This window comes from Aythya ferina (assembly GCF_964211825.1).
Source record: "Aythya ferina genome assembly, chromosome: 3".
NCBI classification, from domain to species: Eukaryota; Metazoa; Chordata; class Aves; order Anseriformes; family Anatidae; genus Aythya; species Aythya ferina.
Genome location: NC_140298.1, coordinates 18,037,182 through 18,053,271, shown reverse-complemented (window position 1 = coordinate 18,053,271; position 16,090 = coordinate 18,037,182). Strand labels below are relative to the sequence as shown.

Genomic DNA, 16,090 nt, shown 5'->3' with positions numbered 1-16,090 from the left:
GTCTCATCTTCCTCTGTTTTGCACCTCGACTGACTAGGCTTCTACATCTGATGTTTCTGGGAAGATACAATCAAAAGTTTGCTCACAGCCACGTCCTTTACATGCAACATGCCAAGCTCCATATCTGACTGAAGCTGTTGCTTAATATCATGTTTATATCACCCCGGATGAGTGACCCAAACAGCAGTAGGCCAGGAGATGTCTCTCTGGAGTGTGAGTTTTAACTCTAGTAGGGAGAAAAAAAAACACACAACATACACAAAACCTTCCTGTCTCATACTAATTTGGTGTGCTCTGTGAGGCCAGGAGCTGACAGCTGATGCTCTTGGGAAGGCTGCGAGTGCCAGGATCAGAGGAGCATACAGCAAATTTCTCTTTCCCTTTGTGGTGGTATCCTACAGATAACAACAGAAAGCCTCCCTTATTTACTTGTGTAATCCAAAATGACCCAATTGATTGATGAATTTTCTCCTGGTGGAGGGAAGCTCTTAACAAGTCTGTTGTCTCTGTGTAACCCTGGCCCTTACTGCCTGCCTCACCTGCAACCTCTCGTTGCCCACCTATGGAACAAAGCAGGACACGGCTACCAGTGCAAGCAGCTTCTGCTCAGAGCAAAACAGAGAAAGCACGTGGTGTGGAGTAATACCAGATTTTACTAGGTTTGGGCTACTTTCTATTGGGAAGATAGGAGAAATGCCTCATATAACTTACTTTTCTCATGTTACACTGGCAAGGTTGTAGGGATTTTTAATTTTAATTCATTTGCAGTGTTAGCAGTTTGCATTCACTGACTACATTCACAGCCAGAGATCCTTTTGGAGAGCTCATTTATGTAGCCTGTGTAATCCCAGCTGCAATTTTCTTACCAGGTTTACACTTTATATGCTGCAGGTATCCGAGTGCCTGCATGTTGGGAGGTAAATGCATGGGTGCCCTAACTGCTGCAGACACGCAGTATCTGCAGACACAGCTTTCCTTCCTCCTCCTCTCCGGGAATGTGCTCCCAGATGCAAACTCTTCCATATTTGGAAACGTGCAGCTAAGAAACTTTCTTAAGGGGAAATCACATACCTCAGAAAATGTATTTAAGGTTGTCTTCTGCCTCACGTTTTGGAGTGAAACGGGGGCTAGAGAAGAGCATTTTCTCCAGGTTTGTTGAAATGTAGATAAGATGCTTGTCCTCTGAAAGAAACGTGTTTACTAGAGGAAAACTACTTCCATTTTATATCTGCTGGCACGTCTTAATTGTTTTTAAAAATGCCAACGTTTTAAACTAATATTAACTCATCATAACTAGTAAAGAAAATGCATTGGTTCCCATGAGCAGGAAATCGGCCTGAATGGGGAGTCAGAAGGCAAGGTTCTTGAGATTTTATCCAAAGTTTCTGTATTAATCCTGTCTCCAGACAGGGGCACTTGGCTGCTTTGTTCCCTTCAGAATGGGACTAGACATTAGCTTAGTCACCGTGGTGTGTAGGGGATTAATTAGGCAATTCAGCACCTCACTCTAATAATGTAAAAACATTAAAAGCGTCACTGGAAGGAACTGAAGCTGTATTTTAAGAATTATTGCTCATTTACAATCTTTTTTGTAACACATCTTGGAAGAGTAAAGGTAAGGCAATTTTCATTATCAAAATAGATATGCATTGCAGTTTGGCAAGATTGGCCATCCTGATGGGAAAACATAAATATTCAGTTTCTGATCCTGCCTCAATCCAATCTCGGATACTGCTGTGCTGTAACTTTGCAGAGAACTGTTTCAGGATGCACTGGGGAATGTTTCAGTCTTCCTTCTGGTTTGAAGAAACCACACAGGGATAAAAAATGGTGGGTAAAGCAGGGCAGAGATCTGGGGTAATCCCACACGGAAGACAGCAAAGCCAGAGAGCAAAAGGTAACCTCTCTCTTAATGAGAAACAGGGAGGCTGGTTCGACGTCCTTCAGGATAAAAGCAGTTCCCCCTTTTGCTCTTCCCACCTTGCTGGGCAGCCTGCCAGCGATGCTCAGGCGTGGGGCTGCCTCCCTCCGTTTCGTTTCATCGCTGCGCACCCACTCCCTCCCCGCGGTGCCGCTACTGCTGCACTGCTGGCTGCAGCGGAGGGAGCCCGTGGGTGTACGAAATCCAGTGGCAGGAGGACAAGGGGAGGTTAGGAGCTGGTGGAGCATGAGGAAGGTGCTGGAGCTGAAGCCTGCAGAAGATGGTGAGATTAAAAACAGGCTGTGGCCAGCCTTCCTGAGCACGAAACTGATTGTCCTCCTTGTTACCACTGGGAAGGAGAGTGGTGGCAGAGAGTCTCTCTCTCACTTCCCTGATGGGGTAGGACATTTTGCTCCTAAGCAGACCCTTCTGCTCTGTCTGTCCCATCTTCAGGAAGGATGCAGACTTAGTGTTTCCTCCTGCCTGCAGCCATGTCAAGGGACTGCCTCTTTCCCCTGAGTTCAGCAAGGTGTTTGTGTACATCAAAGATATCAAAGATGAGCTCACGCATTCACTTCTCACAGGTTGTTTGCGTGCTCCCGTCCTTACAAAGGTAAAAGGACAAGCTTTGTAGAAAACATTGTTCATCATTCTGCACCATTTGTTATCCCAAACATTCATCAAGGAAACCGTTTTACAGAACTGGCTTATCCAGCACAAACTCTGCCACACCTCTGTGTCTACCTTGGCAATGCCCTATCTAGATTAAAAAATTACAAAGACAATTTATAATGATAAGAGCTGTTGAAATGCACACTTAGCTCAGGTAAGTGAATCTGCCGACCTACAGCTTGTACCTCACAGGAATCAGAAACAGCTTCTGCTACTCTTTGCTGATGCTGTGCATTTCTGCAGGTTGGCTGGGGGGAAGATAAGACTTCCCCAAGATGCAGCTTCAGTTATCCATGGAAACAGAACATCAGCTCTGAATAAATGATCAGCCTCATCCAATGTGCTAAATTCAGAAAAAAATCTTTGTAATGTCTGCTGTGTAACTCGCCCCTACTTTTACCTTCGTGCATCACATCAATGAGATCATGTGTCTGAATTGTTTCAGGAAGCCCTGAGGGTGTGTGGAAATTTTGAAAGCTTGGCTCAGTTTGAGCCAGGGTTTGCAGCACCAGGTGAGCCTGGCTCAGTGCTGAGCTTTGGTTTTGATTTTTCCACTTTGTACACCCGGTAGCACCCTAATTCTTGGTGAATTTTTCCCTTTTAGAGCTTCTGTGGAGAAAGTACTCTCCCCAAAAGGGAATCGTGAGGCAGAAAAAAGGTACATGGGTGTTTCCACAGACAAATGTCAATCCTTAATCCTTTGTAAACCCTCTAGAGTGTGTAACTGGTTATTGGTGCCTGGCAGAGAAAAAAAGAATCCAAAACTTGAAAGAGGTTTTCCTGTCCTAGTTTCATGCATACATATCAGTGTAATTCAGTGGAGACAGTAATATGTTCAAAGTAGATGTGGCTATGCCTCTGTTTATCCTCTAATGATAATTGTAGATTTCCAGCACTGCAGTGGGAGCACACGGAGCAGGATGCTCCTTGTAAAAAGTAGGTTTAAAGGAAGGAGTGTGGCATGAAGCTGTGGCTTTCACTGTGTGTTTTCTTGCTGCTCTCTCCATAGGGACACTTGTATCAGCTTTCACGGTGCTGTGTGGAGCCCGGACCGACCTCCCTGACAGGCACATGTGCTGCGTCTTCTGGCTGAACATTGCTGCTGCACTGATTCAGATCCTGACAGCAATCGTGATGGTTGGCTGGATTATGAGTATATTTTGGGGGATGGACATGGTCATTCTTGCAAGTAAGTACAGTGCACTCACCCTCCCATTTACCCCCCATCTTGGGCTGTGTTGCTGGGACCCAGCTAACAGCCCTGCAAGCCTCCAGACTGCTCTCTAGGGAGCAAGAGCCACAGGATGGGCTCTGCAAGTCAATGAGAAACAGTAGGCAGAGGAATTGTGAGAGATGGTTAGGAGCACTTGCACCCAGGCTGCCCCATCACACATCTGGATGTTTCTCATCCCACCACACAGGTTAGGATTGTACATTCCCCCTTAAAAAATGAGAATTGTAGGAAGGGGTGCGGATCCCAGCACTGTGAATGCTGTTTTCTGGAGCTCTCCCTCCCTGGCTGCATCTGTGTGTGGTTTGAACAAGAAAGACCTTTGTCTCCCTGTGACTCCAGCTGCACCTCTCTAATTAATAAATGCTTCCTGCAAGGGCAGTCCATCCCCAGAAAAGCTCTAGGTTGATCTAGTACCTTCCATCCTCCCCGGAATCTATGTATCCAAAGGCTTTTTTTCACTTTTCATTAAGTTCTTAGGCTCAATAGGACTGTTGAGCTTTTTCTGGAAGGAATTCCCCTACACTCTTTAAGAAGGCTCTGGACCACTACTCTAGAGGAAGAAGAGAGGAATCCTTCCTTGAACATACATAACTTAGGTCAGCCAACTGCTTAACTACGTGTTGCCAGCCCACAAGCTCTGTCACTTTATCTGCTAAAGACTTTCACTGGTGGACACTTTCACTTTGGTGGACACTGCCCCAGCTGAACAGGTCTGGGACCTTCCAGACCAAGGGGGTCAGTAGTTCCCAAAGTGAGGGCTTCTGGAGAATGTCTTACCAGTAGCTTTTGCTGTTTTGTTTGAAGGGTCTTCACGTAGTCATCTCTGCTGATGACATCTCTGTGGGAGGAGGATCTCAGGAAACTGCCAGGCACCAGCAAAACAATTAAATGGATGAAACTGAAAAGAACAGCAGGAAAACAGAGCACATTTTCAGATGCCAAACCCACCGGTTAAACCCATCCACCAAACCACCTGCTACTTTCTGAGCCAGCTTCAATTTACAGGCTGAGTTCAGGGAGACCCACATACACAGTAAGATGATGTGAACATGAGTGAAACAAAAGGCTTTCCTCAAGACAAAGACAGCACTACACTTTGTTTTCCCCTGCAAACCAGCAGAAGTTTCATCTCAGATGTACCTGCATGTTTGGTAGCCTGATGAGGATAACATGTGAGTCAGTCTGTAACTGTGAAATGTCTCTAAGAACCTGCCTAATTTGTGTGCAATTGGGTAATTACATGCTTGTACCTATACACGCTAGCACTGTTGCTCTGCTGGGCAGCCTCAGCATGTGGAATGCTGCTGGCAGACCTGCTTTTGGAGTGTCAAGCACCTGTTCAGACAAAGAGCTGCAGCTGAAACTGTGACTTACCTTCCCCTTGTCGCATAGCAAAGACACACATCAGCTGGGCAAATGGCTGGTGCTCAGGAGGCTCCAACTAGTTTTCTGGTTTGGCTGCTGGGGATAAAACCACATCTTCGTCCAGATCTGTCTGCTAGTACGGAAGGGGAAGGGGAGCCCACATGGCTCATGTTAACCAGCTCGTTAAATAGCCAGGTTTTAAGTTTACTTACAATATATAAAGGAAATCCTGAATACGTTAAGCAGCTCATGGTTGATGGAAAACAAAAGAAAAAATAGCTTTGCAATCACAGGAAAAAAACAGAAGTGATCAATTGCTCCCAGCTGGATCAAACAGCCTGCCAGGCCTGAAGTGAAATGTATTTTGTTTTGTTTTTTCCCCAATGCTTTGTTTTCATGTAAAAACAAAACTAAAACAAAACCAAATTCAAAACTGAGTCATTAAAAATGAAACAATGTTTTAAATGCAAGAAATAAGATATTTCATTTAAAAACACTGCCACAAAATGTTTTGCTTTGGTTTGAGTTTGTTTGCATACAAATGGAAACAAGTTGTTTGCAGTTTGTTCTGCACTGAGCAGAAACCACAAACTGTTGCAACTTGAATTTGCATTTGGGTTGGGAGTAGTCAAAACCTACGGAACCACTGCCCCTGAACCTCTAATCTTCCTCACCATGGGATGGTTGAGTCCGTGCCTCCCTGTGGCTGTCCCATATATACAGGTAGTGTGATTCTGATGGGCTGAAGATGGGCAGAGCGTGTGATATCACAGATAAAGGGACTGGGGGGCCTTTGCTCTGGACTTCCATGGATGCCATGAGGGATCAGTGCCTCTTTCATGGGCTCAAGGCTGAGCCTGTGCCATTACATTGATTGGCAGAGCACTGCGTGGCAGCTAGGGAGGCTTGTTGCTATTCTTCCCTTCCTAGTGCTCCTTAATTCTCAGACTCTAAGAGGGGAGCACCGCAGGAGCCTGGTCCAATAGGAGAGGAACCTTGAGGCTAATGTCATGCTGCCTGTCTTTAATGTGGAGAAAAATGAGAGGAATTATAGGTCAGTCAGGTACACTTCAGTTCCTGGAACAGCTAGTCACATGGATGATTTGCAAGCATTCAGAAAATAAAAAGAAACAAAGCAAGAGTCAGCCCAGGGTTGTTGAGAACAAGCTGTGTTAAACTGGCCTAATTCCCTTCTGTGGCACAGGAATTCATTTTGTGAATAGAGAAGGTGATCAGACATACAAATCAACAGTGTGCATGGCTGTGCCTACGAATGAGCAAAGGCACTGTCACTTGTGGTTTCAGAGGACAGAGACTCCTGCTGCAGCAGTCCTTGGCCTTTCAAGAACTGGAAAACAGTAGTAAGAAATTACCTGTAATCATCCCGTCCACTCGTCACTCACTCCTTTGCTAATTACAATGCTCACGCCTCACCAGAAGCAACAGATGATTGCATGGTTACTGTACATCTGGGCTCCCAGAGACTTTGGGAAGTGTCACCAAGGCCTGTCTTCTCCACAGGGCCCGTCCTAGGGTAGGTTCTGCAGTTGCCCTGGTAAGGAAAGAAAACAGAAAGCATGTGAGAGACTCAGAAGAGAAGAGCATCCCTAAACAGCTGGTAACCCTTTGTGAGATTAAGGAAATTCTGGGGACAAATTGCCTACTTAGATCCATTATATTCCTTACAGTCTAAATAGAACCATCCCCCAGACTATGCCTAAGGTAAGTAGGTGGAATAACCTTTGTCGTGGTCTCCTACCAAGGGCTGCAGTGGGTTAAGTTCGTGACCTCATTTATGAATGTTAGATAGGGCCAAGGTCAGCAGCAACCAGTCGGGCTGGGACATGAAGACACCTGTGGGCACGAGCAAACGTGGTGGCAAACCTGGAGAAAAGCCAGCAGGTGTAGTTCTCCTGGCAGTTGGACCATGAACAGTGTATGTGCCATCCTGTACACCAAGATGTCTTGTTTTCCACCTTCAGTTCCTCTTCAGTCCAGCCTGTGTAATAGCAACGTCACTGAGGAGAGCACTCATGGGAGCACCTCGTGGGCTTGGAGGTGCTCGGCTCAGGGCCAGTGACCTGAAAAACAGATGAGGATTCCACAGGCCTCCCTAAACAAGAACCCCAAACAAAACAATCCACTTCAAATACAAGGATTGTAGCTAAACACAGCCTTGTCAAGGGTTAGCTTTGGTGTCAACGTTTGATTGTAGAGTTGTTCTCTGTGTACTTCACAGCCCCAGTTTACTCATTGTTCATGTGTTTCGGATATATAGCCTACAGTTACATTTCTCCCTCTCTCTTTCTTTCATGTTCCTTTGCCTCCTTTTGTTCACCATCCAAGTTTCACAAGGTAAGTTTGTTTCTGTTGTTCTTCCTTCCTCCTCACCCTCACACCTCATGGCAGATCGCAGCAAGCACTTGTCTAGGGTGAGGAGCTTAGGTGTGTTTTGGGCAGGTGCTGCCTGCTCCCAGCCCATGTCCCACTCTGTCTGTGCTGTCTGTGCGTGTCTGCCTGTGTCTGTCTGTCTGTCTGTCCTTTGGTCGCTCCAGCGGATGCAGGGGAACAAGAAGGGTACCGCCTCTGGCAGTAGCCTGCATCCCCATCCCAAGGGCAGGTTGCTCACAAATCCCAATGCCCCTACAACAGGTGATGCCTGAGCTCTTCTCAGAGAAACCCAGGGCACCTGCAACAGTCCCACCGTGTGCCAGGTGGAAGATCCTGGTATGGATCCTGTAGCTGCAAGACAGACCAAGGTCGAAATGTTCCCTAGGCTGTGTCACAGGTGGATAGGGGTGGTAGCAACCTGCTCTGGCCTCAGGGAACCTTGAGCAGGAACGTGCTCCTGGGGAGGGCCAGCGGAAAGACAGCCTGTGTAGGTTGGTTGCCTTTTGCCTTCAGCTTTCTCTAAATGCAATCGTGCAGTGGTTTACAGAAGTGCAATTTCAAGCAACCTTGGTTCAGTTGGTGAATTTGGGCACAAGTGCTGGTTCTAGACCTGTCTGCTTTACCAAACTGCACCTCAATACTATTGCTACACAAGCACACTAACATGAAGTTGCTCTACACAAAATACCTAGTGCTATATAAGAAGCACAGGAACTATTTATTTTAATGTATAAACTATTTAATAGGACAAGTAAGTCTTAAGTGTTTTAATAATGTAATTTAGCACAGAAGAGGTCATCTTTTGGCTTACTTTGTTCATGTAAAGAGTGATACAAGCTCTGCCACTGCAATGGGCTTCTAGCCATTCGCAAAACCAAGCAGCAGAACTGAAAGGATTTCTGTTATATCTTAATTAAAGGCGAGGCTAAACAACATAGCAATTGTTAGTATAACCTATCCTGCTTCAGCTAAGGATTTACAGCATGACCCCTGCTCTCCAGTCCACGTTTATTATTTTTTTTTACTAAACAAGCTAGAGTGGTGCCATAGGTAACTCCACATTGCAGGGCTTCATTTTGCCTTCACAGCCGACTCACAGAACATAAATGGACAAGAAATCATTTTTTCCCTACAAAATACTGTTTGAAAGATCTGGGAATCCTTCTGTTGAGCTGCACGGCGCAGGAAGCAGTGTGGGACAGCGCTGTGCTGAGAAGCGTTCATCCAGCCCTTGCCTCCCTGTGCTCCTTTAACAGAAGGGGATTCAGGCTGCCAAGGCTGGATGCATGCATAGACATTTCCAAAGTGCAGTGGAGTTCATTTACCAGGGCCACCTCTCAGCTCACCCTTACAGTCCCTTAAAGATAGAGGTTGGAGCACTTGAGTGTGCTCTGTGTTTAGCCTCTTTAGATGGACTTAGAACAACCTTACATGTGAGTTGGAAAGAAATTTTTAAAATACCAGCGTTCAAAGCATTAAACATTCTCTGGGATGTAGAATTTCAATTTTATTTTTTATTTTTAATTCAAAATACAAACTTTACACTTTATTCAAGCAAAGAAAACAAATTTAAAAAGATACCTGGTTGGAAGAGCTTCACTATCACAGGCAGCGCAGGTAAGGACAGTTTGTTGGTATTTTTGTTGTCGCTTTTTATTTTTTAAAGAGGAGATCTGTCACATTACAGCCTCAGCTTCTTTTACAACGGCAGCAGGTAAATCGTGCGGTGAGGTCATTGCAACTACCTAGGGAAGTGTTAAACAAATGACGTGTTTTTCTCATCCCCTCAAGATGTCACACAAGAGCTGTGGGTGCTCTGCTATTGCCCCAGCCCCTGGTAGCTCACCCCAGCTGAGGCAGCTGGCAGGGTTGGGCCTTTTTTATGCTGAGCAGATCCCTTGTCCCCAGTGCAGCCGGACTGACAAAAACACCTCTAATGCTGGTGGGCTGGGGCAGAGCAAACAGGTAATGAAGCAGCCGGAGTATCCTGATGGGGACAGCCCCAGCGTACCCGTGAAGGTGTGAGGTTATAGGTTGTAGCGTTGGCAGCCACAGCTATACCCAGCACTTCTGTAACCCCTCCCAGCAGCGTGCCCCCGTTCCTACCAGGGCAGGTGGTTACCCCCCTGCGTGGGTCAGCGTACACCTCCTCGTGCACCAGGCTTGCCGGAGCCTTGCCGGGGCTGCCAAGGGGCTTTAGGAGCTGAGACTAACCGTGTTCCCTTCCCCTCCTCCTCACAGGCTACAAGGAGCAGGGGATCCCACAGCAGCTGTAGTGGCTGGGACAAAAATGTTGAGAGAAACACGGCGAGAGATTTCCTTTGGCAGCCGCGGGCCACGGACCTTCTCACTACCCTTTGTCTTTCTTCTTCCTTTTGTTTTGTGCTCGCCCCTGTCCCCCTGCCCATCCAGCGGAGCGGAGGTGCAGAGCGGCAGCAGGAGACTTGCACTGAGCGAGGAGCAGAGATGGGGCAGAGGCAGCGTGCGTTGGGACCAGCCCCAGCCCGTGTGCGGCGGGTGGTCGAGGAGGAGGAAAAGGAGGGTGCCGAGAGGAGGAAACCCCCCGGTGAAGGTGGCACCCAGGCAGGCAGCAGAGCTGGGGGAGTGGGAGGTGTTGCTCTCTCTGTCCTCCCAGCAGCAAGCGGTCAAAGACATTCTGCCTCCTGTTAGACGTTTTTTGCCTCCTGTTACATTAAAGAAAACCAGCTGTGAACATCAAATGCCAAGGAGCTATCAATAGACAGACGTACAGCCTGTAGAAGCAACAAGCGGTACCTTTTTCCCTTCCGAGAGCCCCTTCTTGACTGCTTGGTGGCAGCAGAGGGCTCAGCCCAGCTTCCTCAGCTGTGTACCTTCGATGCTCTATCATTGCAGATGTCTTGAGAAATGTGCTTGCTGTAAATCGCATTTTACTCTTAAACTGACTTGGGCTGTCCTCTACACCGATCCTCTGGCTCCAGGCAAGCCCCAGACCTCCCACTGGCCCCGGGAAGCTCCTACCAGCGGGAGACGGGGATCCCCTGCACCCTGTGTGCTGCTGGTGGGGCAGTGGGACAAGCCCCGTGCTGCCAAAAACCTCCAGTGTAAAGACTTCTCCCCTTCCCCTGGGAGGAACCTGCTGTCCTTGGTTTGGCCGTGGATCCCTGCGCAGCGTGTCCTGCAGGACCGGTCGATGGAGCATCTCTGCTCTGCTCCCCAGGGGTGAGTGCCTGATGCTTGAGGATTGTGCCCTGCTGCTATCGTGGCCGAGGCGTGGAGCTGCATGCCCACGGTGTGCCTGCAGAGCTGCAGCTGCTGGCCAGGCCCCTTGTTCCTTTTTGGCAGGGCGAGGGGGGCTGCGTTGGGGCAGGTAGGACCTGCTGGGAGCCCTTTGGGAAAAGAAGGGGGTAGGTGGGAGATAGTGTGTGCGTGTGTCTGTCCATCCATCTATCCCTAGCAAAAAAAATCCCATTGCCTTCACCAGGATGTGCCCAAGCAGACAGACCTGAGCTGCTCCTCACCTGTAATTTCTGCAGGGAGGCAGCTGGCAGCACGCATCCCCTGCTGTGCCCAGCCTCTCACAACACGACCGCTGGCTTTGGAAGCACATTTTGAAGCACAGTGGCGTGCTTGCAGTGCAGACCCTCTCACTTAGGATAACTTTTTTTGGATAACTTGGCAGACTTAAGCCAAGCCAGCATAATTTGCACCCTCTGTGTGTGTACAGAAGCCAGCTGGTGCACCAGGGCAGCATGCCTGAGTCCATATGCTCAGATAAATGCATGCACAGCTGCCTTAGCACCACTGAACACATCCTCTGGTGCCCGTGGTCTCTGGAAGACGTGCCTTTGGCTCTTTGGGTGGAGAGAGCTGCAGAAATAACCCAGGGGGTTTCTGCTGGGCTCATGCACTGCACATTGTGCCGCTGTCCTGGACAGCCTCAAACAGATATTTCCAACTATCCTGTGTTAAAATGGGCAAGCTGAACCCTGGTTTTTCAGCTGCTCTACAAAAAGCAAAGGTCCATAGCATGGTGCAGACAGAAAAGCCTCTCACTTTCAATTTTTAGAGGAAAATGAAAAACACCAGCTTCTGGAGTGAGATAAACCACACAGCATAGGCAGCAGTGAAGTGGGTTTCTTGGGAGGACAGGTAGCAGCTGGTGCTTCTTGTTAACCTCGGGCTGGGTGTGCTGAAAATGAAAGGCAGTGTGATTGTCACACCACGAGGTGGTGATGGTTTGCACGACAGCAGCTATTTGGAAATCCCAGCTTGATTCATTTGGGGTGGATTGCAGTAGGAAAGGTTAAATTTGGGGGCAACCTGTATTAAAGGCAAGAGCTGAGTTCCTCAGGATTACCCTGGTGTTAAAAAAGCAAACATAGAAAGCCTTCAGGTGCAGAAGCCCTTCCCAGGTTCTGGACCAGGAGCAGCAGATAACTAGCTAAATGTCACCTAGGAAGGATGTGTTTTGGCACCTGTGGGGACTGATACACTTGTGTGCTTGGTGCTGCCTGTGCACTATAGCGAGGATGGGATGTTGTGGTTAGCCAGGGGAATGCTTGCATGAACACGCTGAACTCCTCAGGACTGCTGCACACTCAGGGGAACACCACTTTGATTATTTTTTTCCTTGTTTTTAACCTTACTGTCAAATTGGTGAAGTCGATCAAGCAATGTACAACTCCAGAGGTGCTGAGGTCTGCCAGATGGACACCAAGGCCAAAGGGTCCAATTTCTGCCTGTGAGAGGGATCAACTTTAATAAACAGCCAGATTTCCACTCCCTACTTCAGGACAGGAGCAGCTTTACAGATTTGCCACTCTCCCAGCTACCTTACAGAGAGCACTGGACTGAATCTTCAACCAACTGCTGCAAAAGCAACGAGGAACGCTGCTTTTTCCAGTTGCCCTTCCCTGGAGAGACATTTATGTGATACCACTGGATGGATAGAGGATGTTTTTTCCCTGCTCCTGAGAGACTAGACCTCTGTCCAGTGATGGATTGAGCGGAGCCCAGACCCCAACACTGCTCCCAAGGAGCCCACAGCAGGGAAGCCAGCAGCCAGAAGCAGGGGGCCACAATTTTCACTGGTGAGAAGACCAATGCCATGAAAGCCCAGGTAGAAGTGCTGATTTGAAGCTCTCCTTCATGAGCAATGCTTATTATTATTATTATTATTATTATTATTATTATTATTATTAATTATTTGTTGTTATTATTTTTAGGGCCAGATGAATCCAGCACCTTCCCACCTCTTCTGCCATGGGTGCACGCGGTGTGCTCGCTCCTGCCTGTGGAAACAGGACTGTCCCAGCCACCCCTCACCAGGCACATCAGCTAACGCTTTCAGGGCTTCCACCAAGATATTCCTCCTCTTCCTCCTGGTAAATACTGCCCCCTTTCACATTTTTTTGGTACAGCAAAATACCAAAAGGCTGTAACTGCAGGCCCTGCGCATGATCCAGCTGCTGACCTGGACGGCTCGATACCATCCTGCGCTTTATGAGTACAAATGCTTTAGGTGCAAGTGTTGCAGCTACAGAGCGACAGCAGGTTACGAAGAACAAATGCAACTGCTTCACCACCATCAGCCAGCAACAAACTGTCCTCTGTTGCTCTTTCCTGACTGGGAAAACCAGGTTTCTCAAAAAGGGCTTTAATGAAATAGTTCCTTGGTACTTTAAACCTAGCCGGGCTGAAAAAAAAAAAAAAAAAAAGCTGATTTACTGCTTGCTGGAAAGCACTTCCAGGTAGGAACCAAACCAAATGTGCTTTTGAAACTCGTGGTGAGTCATAAAGTAGTTTCAGTGAGCCGAACCATTTCAATGTTCATAGATCTGTTGGTGTTGCCAGTTCTGTACTTACCATGGAAAAGGTGCTGTGAAAAATGGTCCCTGCCCTCCGCGCTCCTGCCTGCCCGGCAGAGCTGCCTGCAGAGGCTCAGCACCTCCTGGCCATGGCAGCATGACGGGTGATCCCAGCACTTCCTAGAAACTTTGCCATATTAACACCGGACACCTCCTGCTGCCCTCAGCCAGGCTTTGTGCTAGGAAATGATCTGGCAGCAGGCGTTATGGGTACATGACATGTGGGTACCTGTGTCTGTGCCACCGCATCCCACACTGCCAAAAGAGCCGCATGTTCCTCTCCATGTGCATCACTTAATTTATTAAAGACCTTTCAGTTTTTCTGGAAATTGCCCTTGGTCGTAGCCTCTCCATGATGCATGAGGTGTTATGCAGAGCTCCATGCTTGGGAAACCCAAGCACGAAAACCCATGATGCCATTACTCTTCAGGGGCTGCTTTATCCCATCCTGGTATTGCCTCCTCACCACTTGGGGATGAGCCATGCACATGCTAAGCCATCAGGGTGTCCTCATACCCTGCCACTGTGCAGCACCACAGAGGCAATGCACAGGGCTTTATCCCATAAACACACTTTAAAAAAAAACAAAACACACACACACACACAAAACTATTCAACATGAACTACATCCCCTACATGTCAACACCAAGACTTCTTTGACGCTTTAAGGCCAGGCACAAGAAGAGCCATAAATACAGCCAGACCTGATGTTCCTCCCAGCCAAAGGAGTGGCTTTGCTCACTGGTGCTGCATCGCGATGTTTTGCAGATAGCACTTCTCCGTGTTCACGCACTCCATGCACTTTCAGGCAGTTCTGGAATGGGTTTTCCCAACTGGAACACAGCATTTCAACCCCTCCTGCATGCCCACCCTGCTGTACCACACCAGGTGACGGTGACACTAGCTAAACAGAGATTAGCCCCCCACCACCACCCACCAGTTCTTCCTCACCCACAGACCAGGCTGGTCTGGGCTAAAAAAAAATCAGTCCCACCACACCCAGAGGGCAGCAGCACCCTAGTGAAGGGGGAGCTGGTGCCCACATGCACCATCTTCTCCCCACATGGGGACAGTGCTGGTGTCCTGACGTTCACTCAGCCTGTTTCATTTCCATGCTGGAGCCCGAACTGACCCAGCCGCGACGGTCACGGAGGAGCGCTTGTAAGCCTGCCAGTGTTGCCAACTGTTTGGTTGTGACTTGCTGTGTTTTGATACTGTGGATTATTATTATTATTATTTTTTAAGTTAAATATATTCTATTGCTGTACAACTGGAATGAAATACAGTCTTTTTACACAGAAAAACCCATCGGCCCCACATTGAAGGGAGACTTTTCTCTTTCCACCCACTAAGCAGGTGGGTGAGAACCTCCAGCAATGCCCACGCTCCCTGAGAGGGGAGGCAGAGGCCAGGACAGTTTGCAAAGGAAAACATGTGGATGTGGGCTGTAAACGCAGCAGGAGGGCCTCAGTCCCCAAAATTAGTTTTCTATTAAATATACATGAAGCAGGCCCCCAGAGGGAGTTCAAATGTGGTAACCAGAGCATCCCCGCACTAAATAATGGTATCATGTACCAAGTTTCTAGTTCTGCACTGAGACAGCACAGCTGCACAATCTGCTCTAATGCAGGGGGTACACAGGAGCTGCAAGCCAGACTTACATGTGGGCACACATCCAATATCAGCAGTGCACCTTCCAACAGGAGCTGAAATCTGGGTAGGGGACCAGCTTCCCTGTTGTGCATTTACAGAGCAGCTGAGTCAGCAAAGCCCAAAGCCACAGGGATCTGCGCTGAAGGCCTGCTGCAGACAGGAATGGGTGTTTGACAGCTGCATGCCCAAATACAACCCCAAAGATGCCTTTTTTAGGGGAAAGTGAGCATTCCCATGTGCAAGTTACAACAGTGCTAAAAGAAAGTCAAAATGGAGCAGAAACGTCCTTGTCACTGGGGAAGCCCAGGGGCACCTGATGGGGGGAGAGCAAGCCCCACACCCAGCTGTGACAAAGGGCATGGGTAAGGACCAAAATCGTAACCAATGCACACGAGGCTACCTTCTTCCACGAGGCTCATCCATCCCGAGCAAGCTGAGGATATTTGCTTAGCAAAAAGCACTTCATATTTCAGAGCTGCCACTGTTTTCCTAATGTTAATTTCAGGCTATGTTAATCCAGAGGAGGACGGTTCGCAGCAACTCATCTCTGCTCCAGAAAAATGTTGTGTATATATATAAATAAAAGGCTGCACAGCTGTTTTTATTCCTTCTGAACCTCCCAGGGCCACTCAGGCCTGCACTGGTGACCTACCTATCACCAGCACGTGAATTTGGGGAACCTTGCTCCATTGCCTGGTGCTTGTGAGCCATCCCCTGGCTGCTCAGAGCTGCTACGCTCCCCTGCAGCGCAGTTCCCCTTGCAAGCAAGGCTGCTCTAACCCTTGCGGGTGTCACGGGCTGATTTATTTCTACATCTTTGGGAAAAAAAAATAATAAAGTGTACAAGGAAGGAGGGCTCCCCACTCCCAGCCCCACCCCTCGCGGCCTGGGGCCTGCAGCGGCCCCAGCGCCGGGCCAAGGCAGCGCCCTCCGGGGCCTCCCCCGGTGCCGCTCCCGGCGCGGCCGCTCGGGGGCGGGCACGGCCCGGGCCCGGCAGCGCCTCCG

At 48.5% G+C, this 16,090-nt stretch overlaps 1 protein-coding gene and 1 long non-coding RNA gene across 8 annotated transcripts in view; one reads left to right on the top strand and one right to left on the bottom strand.

The window, feature by feature from the left end:
* The window catches only part of STUM (stum, mechanosensory transduction mediator homolog), a 37,243-nt gene extending 22,544 nt beyond the window's left edge, over positions 1-14,699 (top strand). Inside the window, exons 1-8 of one of the 6 annotated variants that reach the window (XM_084515134.1) lie at positions 366-1,150; positions 3,039-3,105; positions 3,198-3,251; positions 3,603-3,782; positions 4,632-4,999; positions 9,825-10,788; positions 12,228-12,684; positions 12,791-14,699. In XM_084515134.1, coding sequence (XP_084371260.1) covers positions 908-1,150; positions 3,039-3,105; positions 3,198-3,251; positions 3,603-3,782; positions 4,632-4,657 — 570 coding nt within the window. In that variant the 5' untranslated portion in view covers positions 366-907 and the 3' untranslated portion in view covers positions 4,658-4,999; positions 9,825-10,788; positions 12,228-12,684; positions 12,791-14,699. Of the gene's footprint in view, positions 1-358; positions 1,151-3,038; positions 3,106-3,197; positions 3,252-3,602; positions 3,783-4,631; positions 5,670-6,713; positions 6,915-9,824; positions 10,789-12,227; positions 12,685-12,790 lie in introns of those variants that run through there. The other 5 variants (XM_084515133.1, XR_014691714.1, XM_084515135.1 and 2 more) reach the window with 5 other exon arrangements.
* On the bottom strand, positions 1,538-4,727 carry LOC311434758. Of its 2 annotated transcripts, none has more exons than XR_014691715.1 (2): positions 4,605-4,727; positions 1,538-2,192 (listed from the first exon to the last, which is right to left on the bottom strand). It is a non-coding gene; the product is annotated as an uncharacterized lncRNA (long non-coding RNA). The 2 variants fall into 2 exon arrangements; XR_014691716.1 differs by having other exon boundaries at positions 1,538-2,525; positions 4,605-4,717.
* Positions 14,700-16,090: the final 1,391 nt, after the last annotated feature.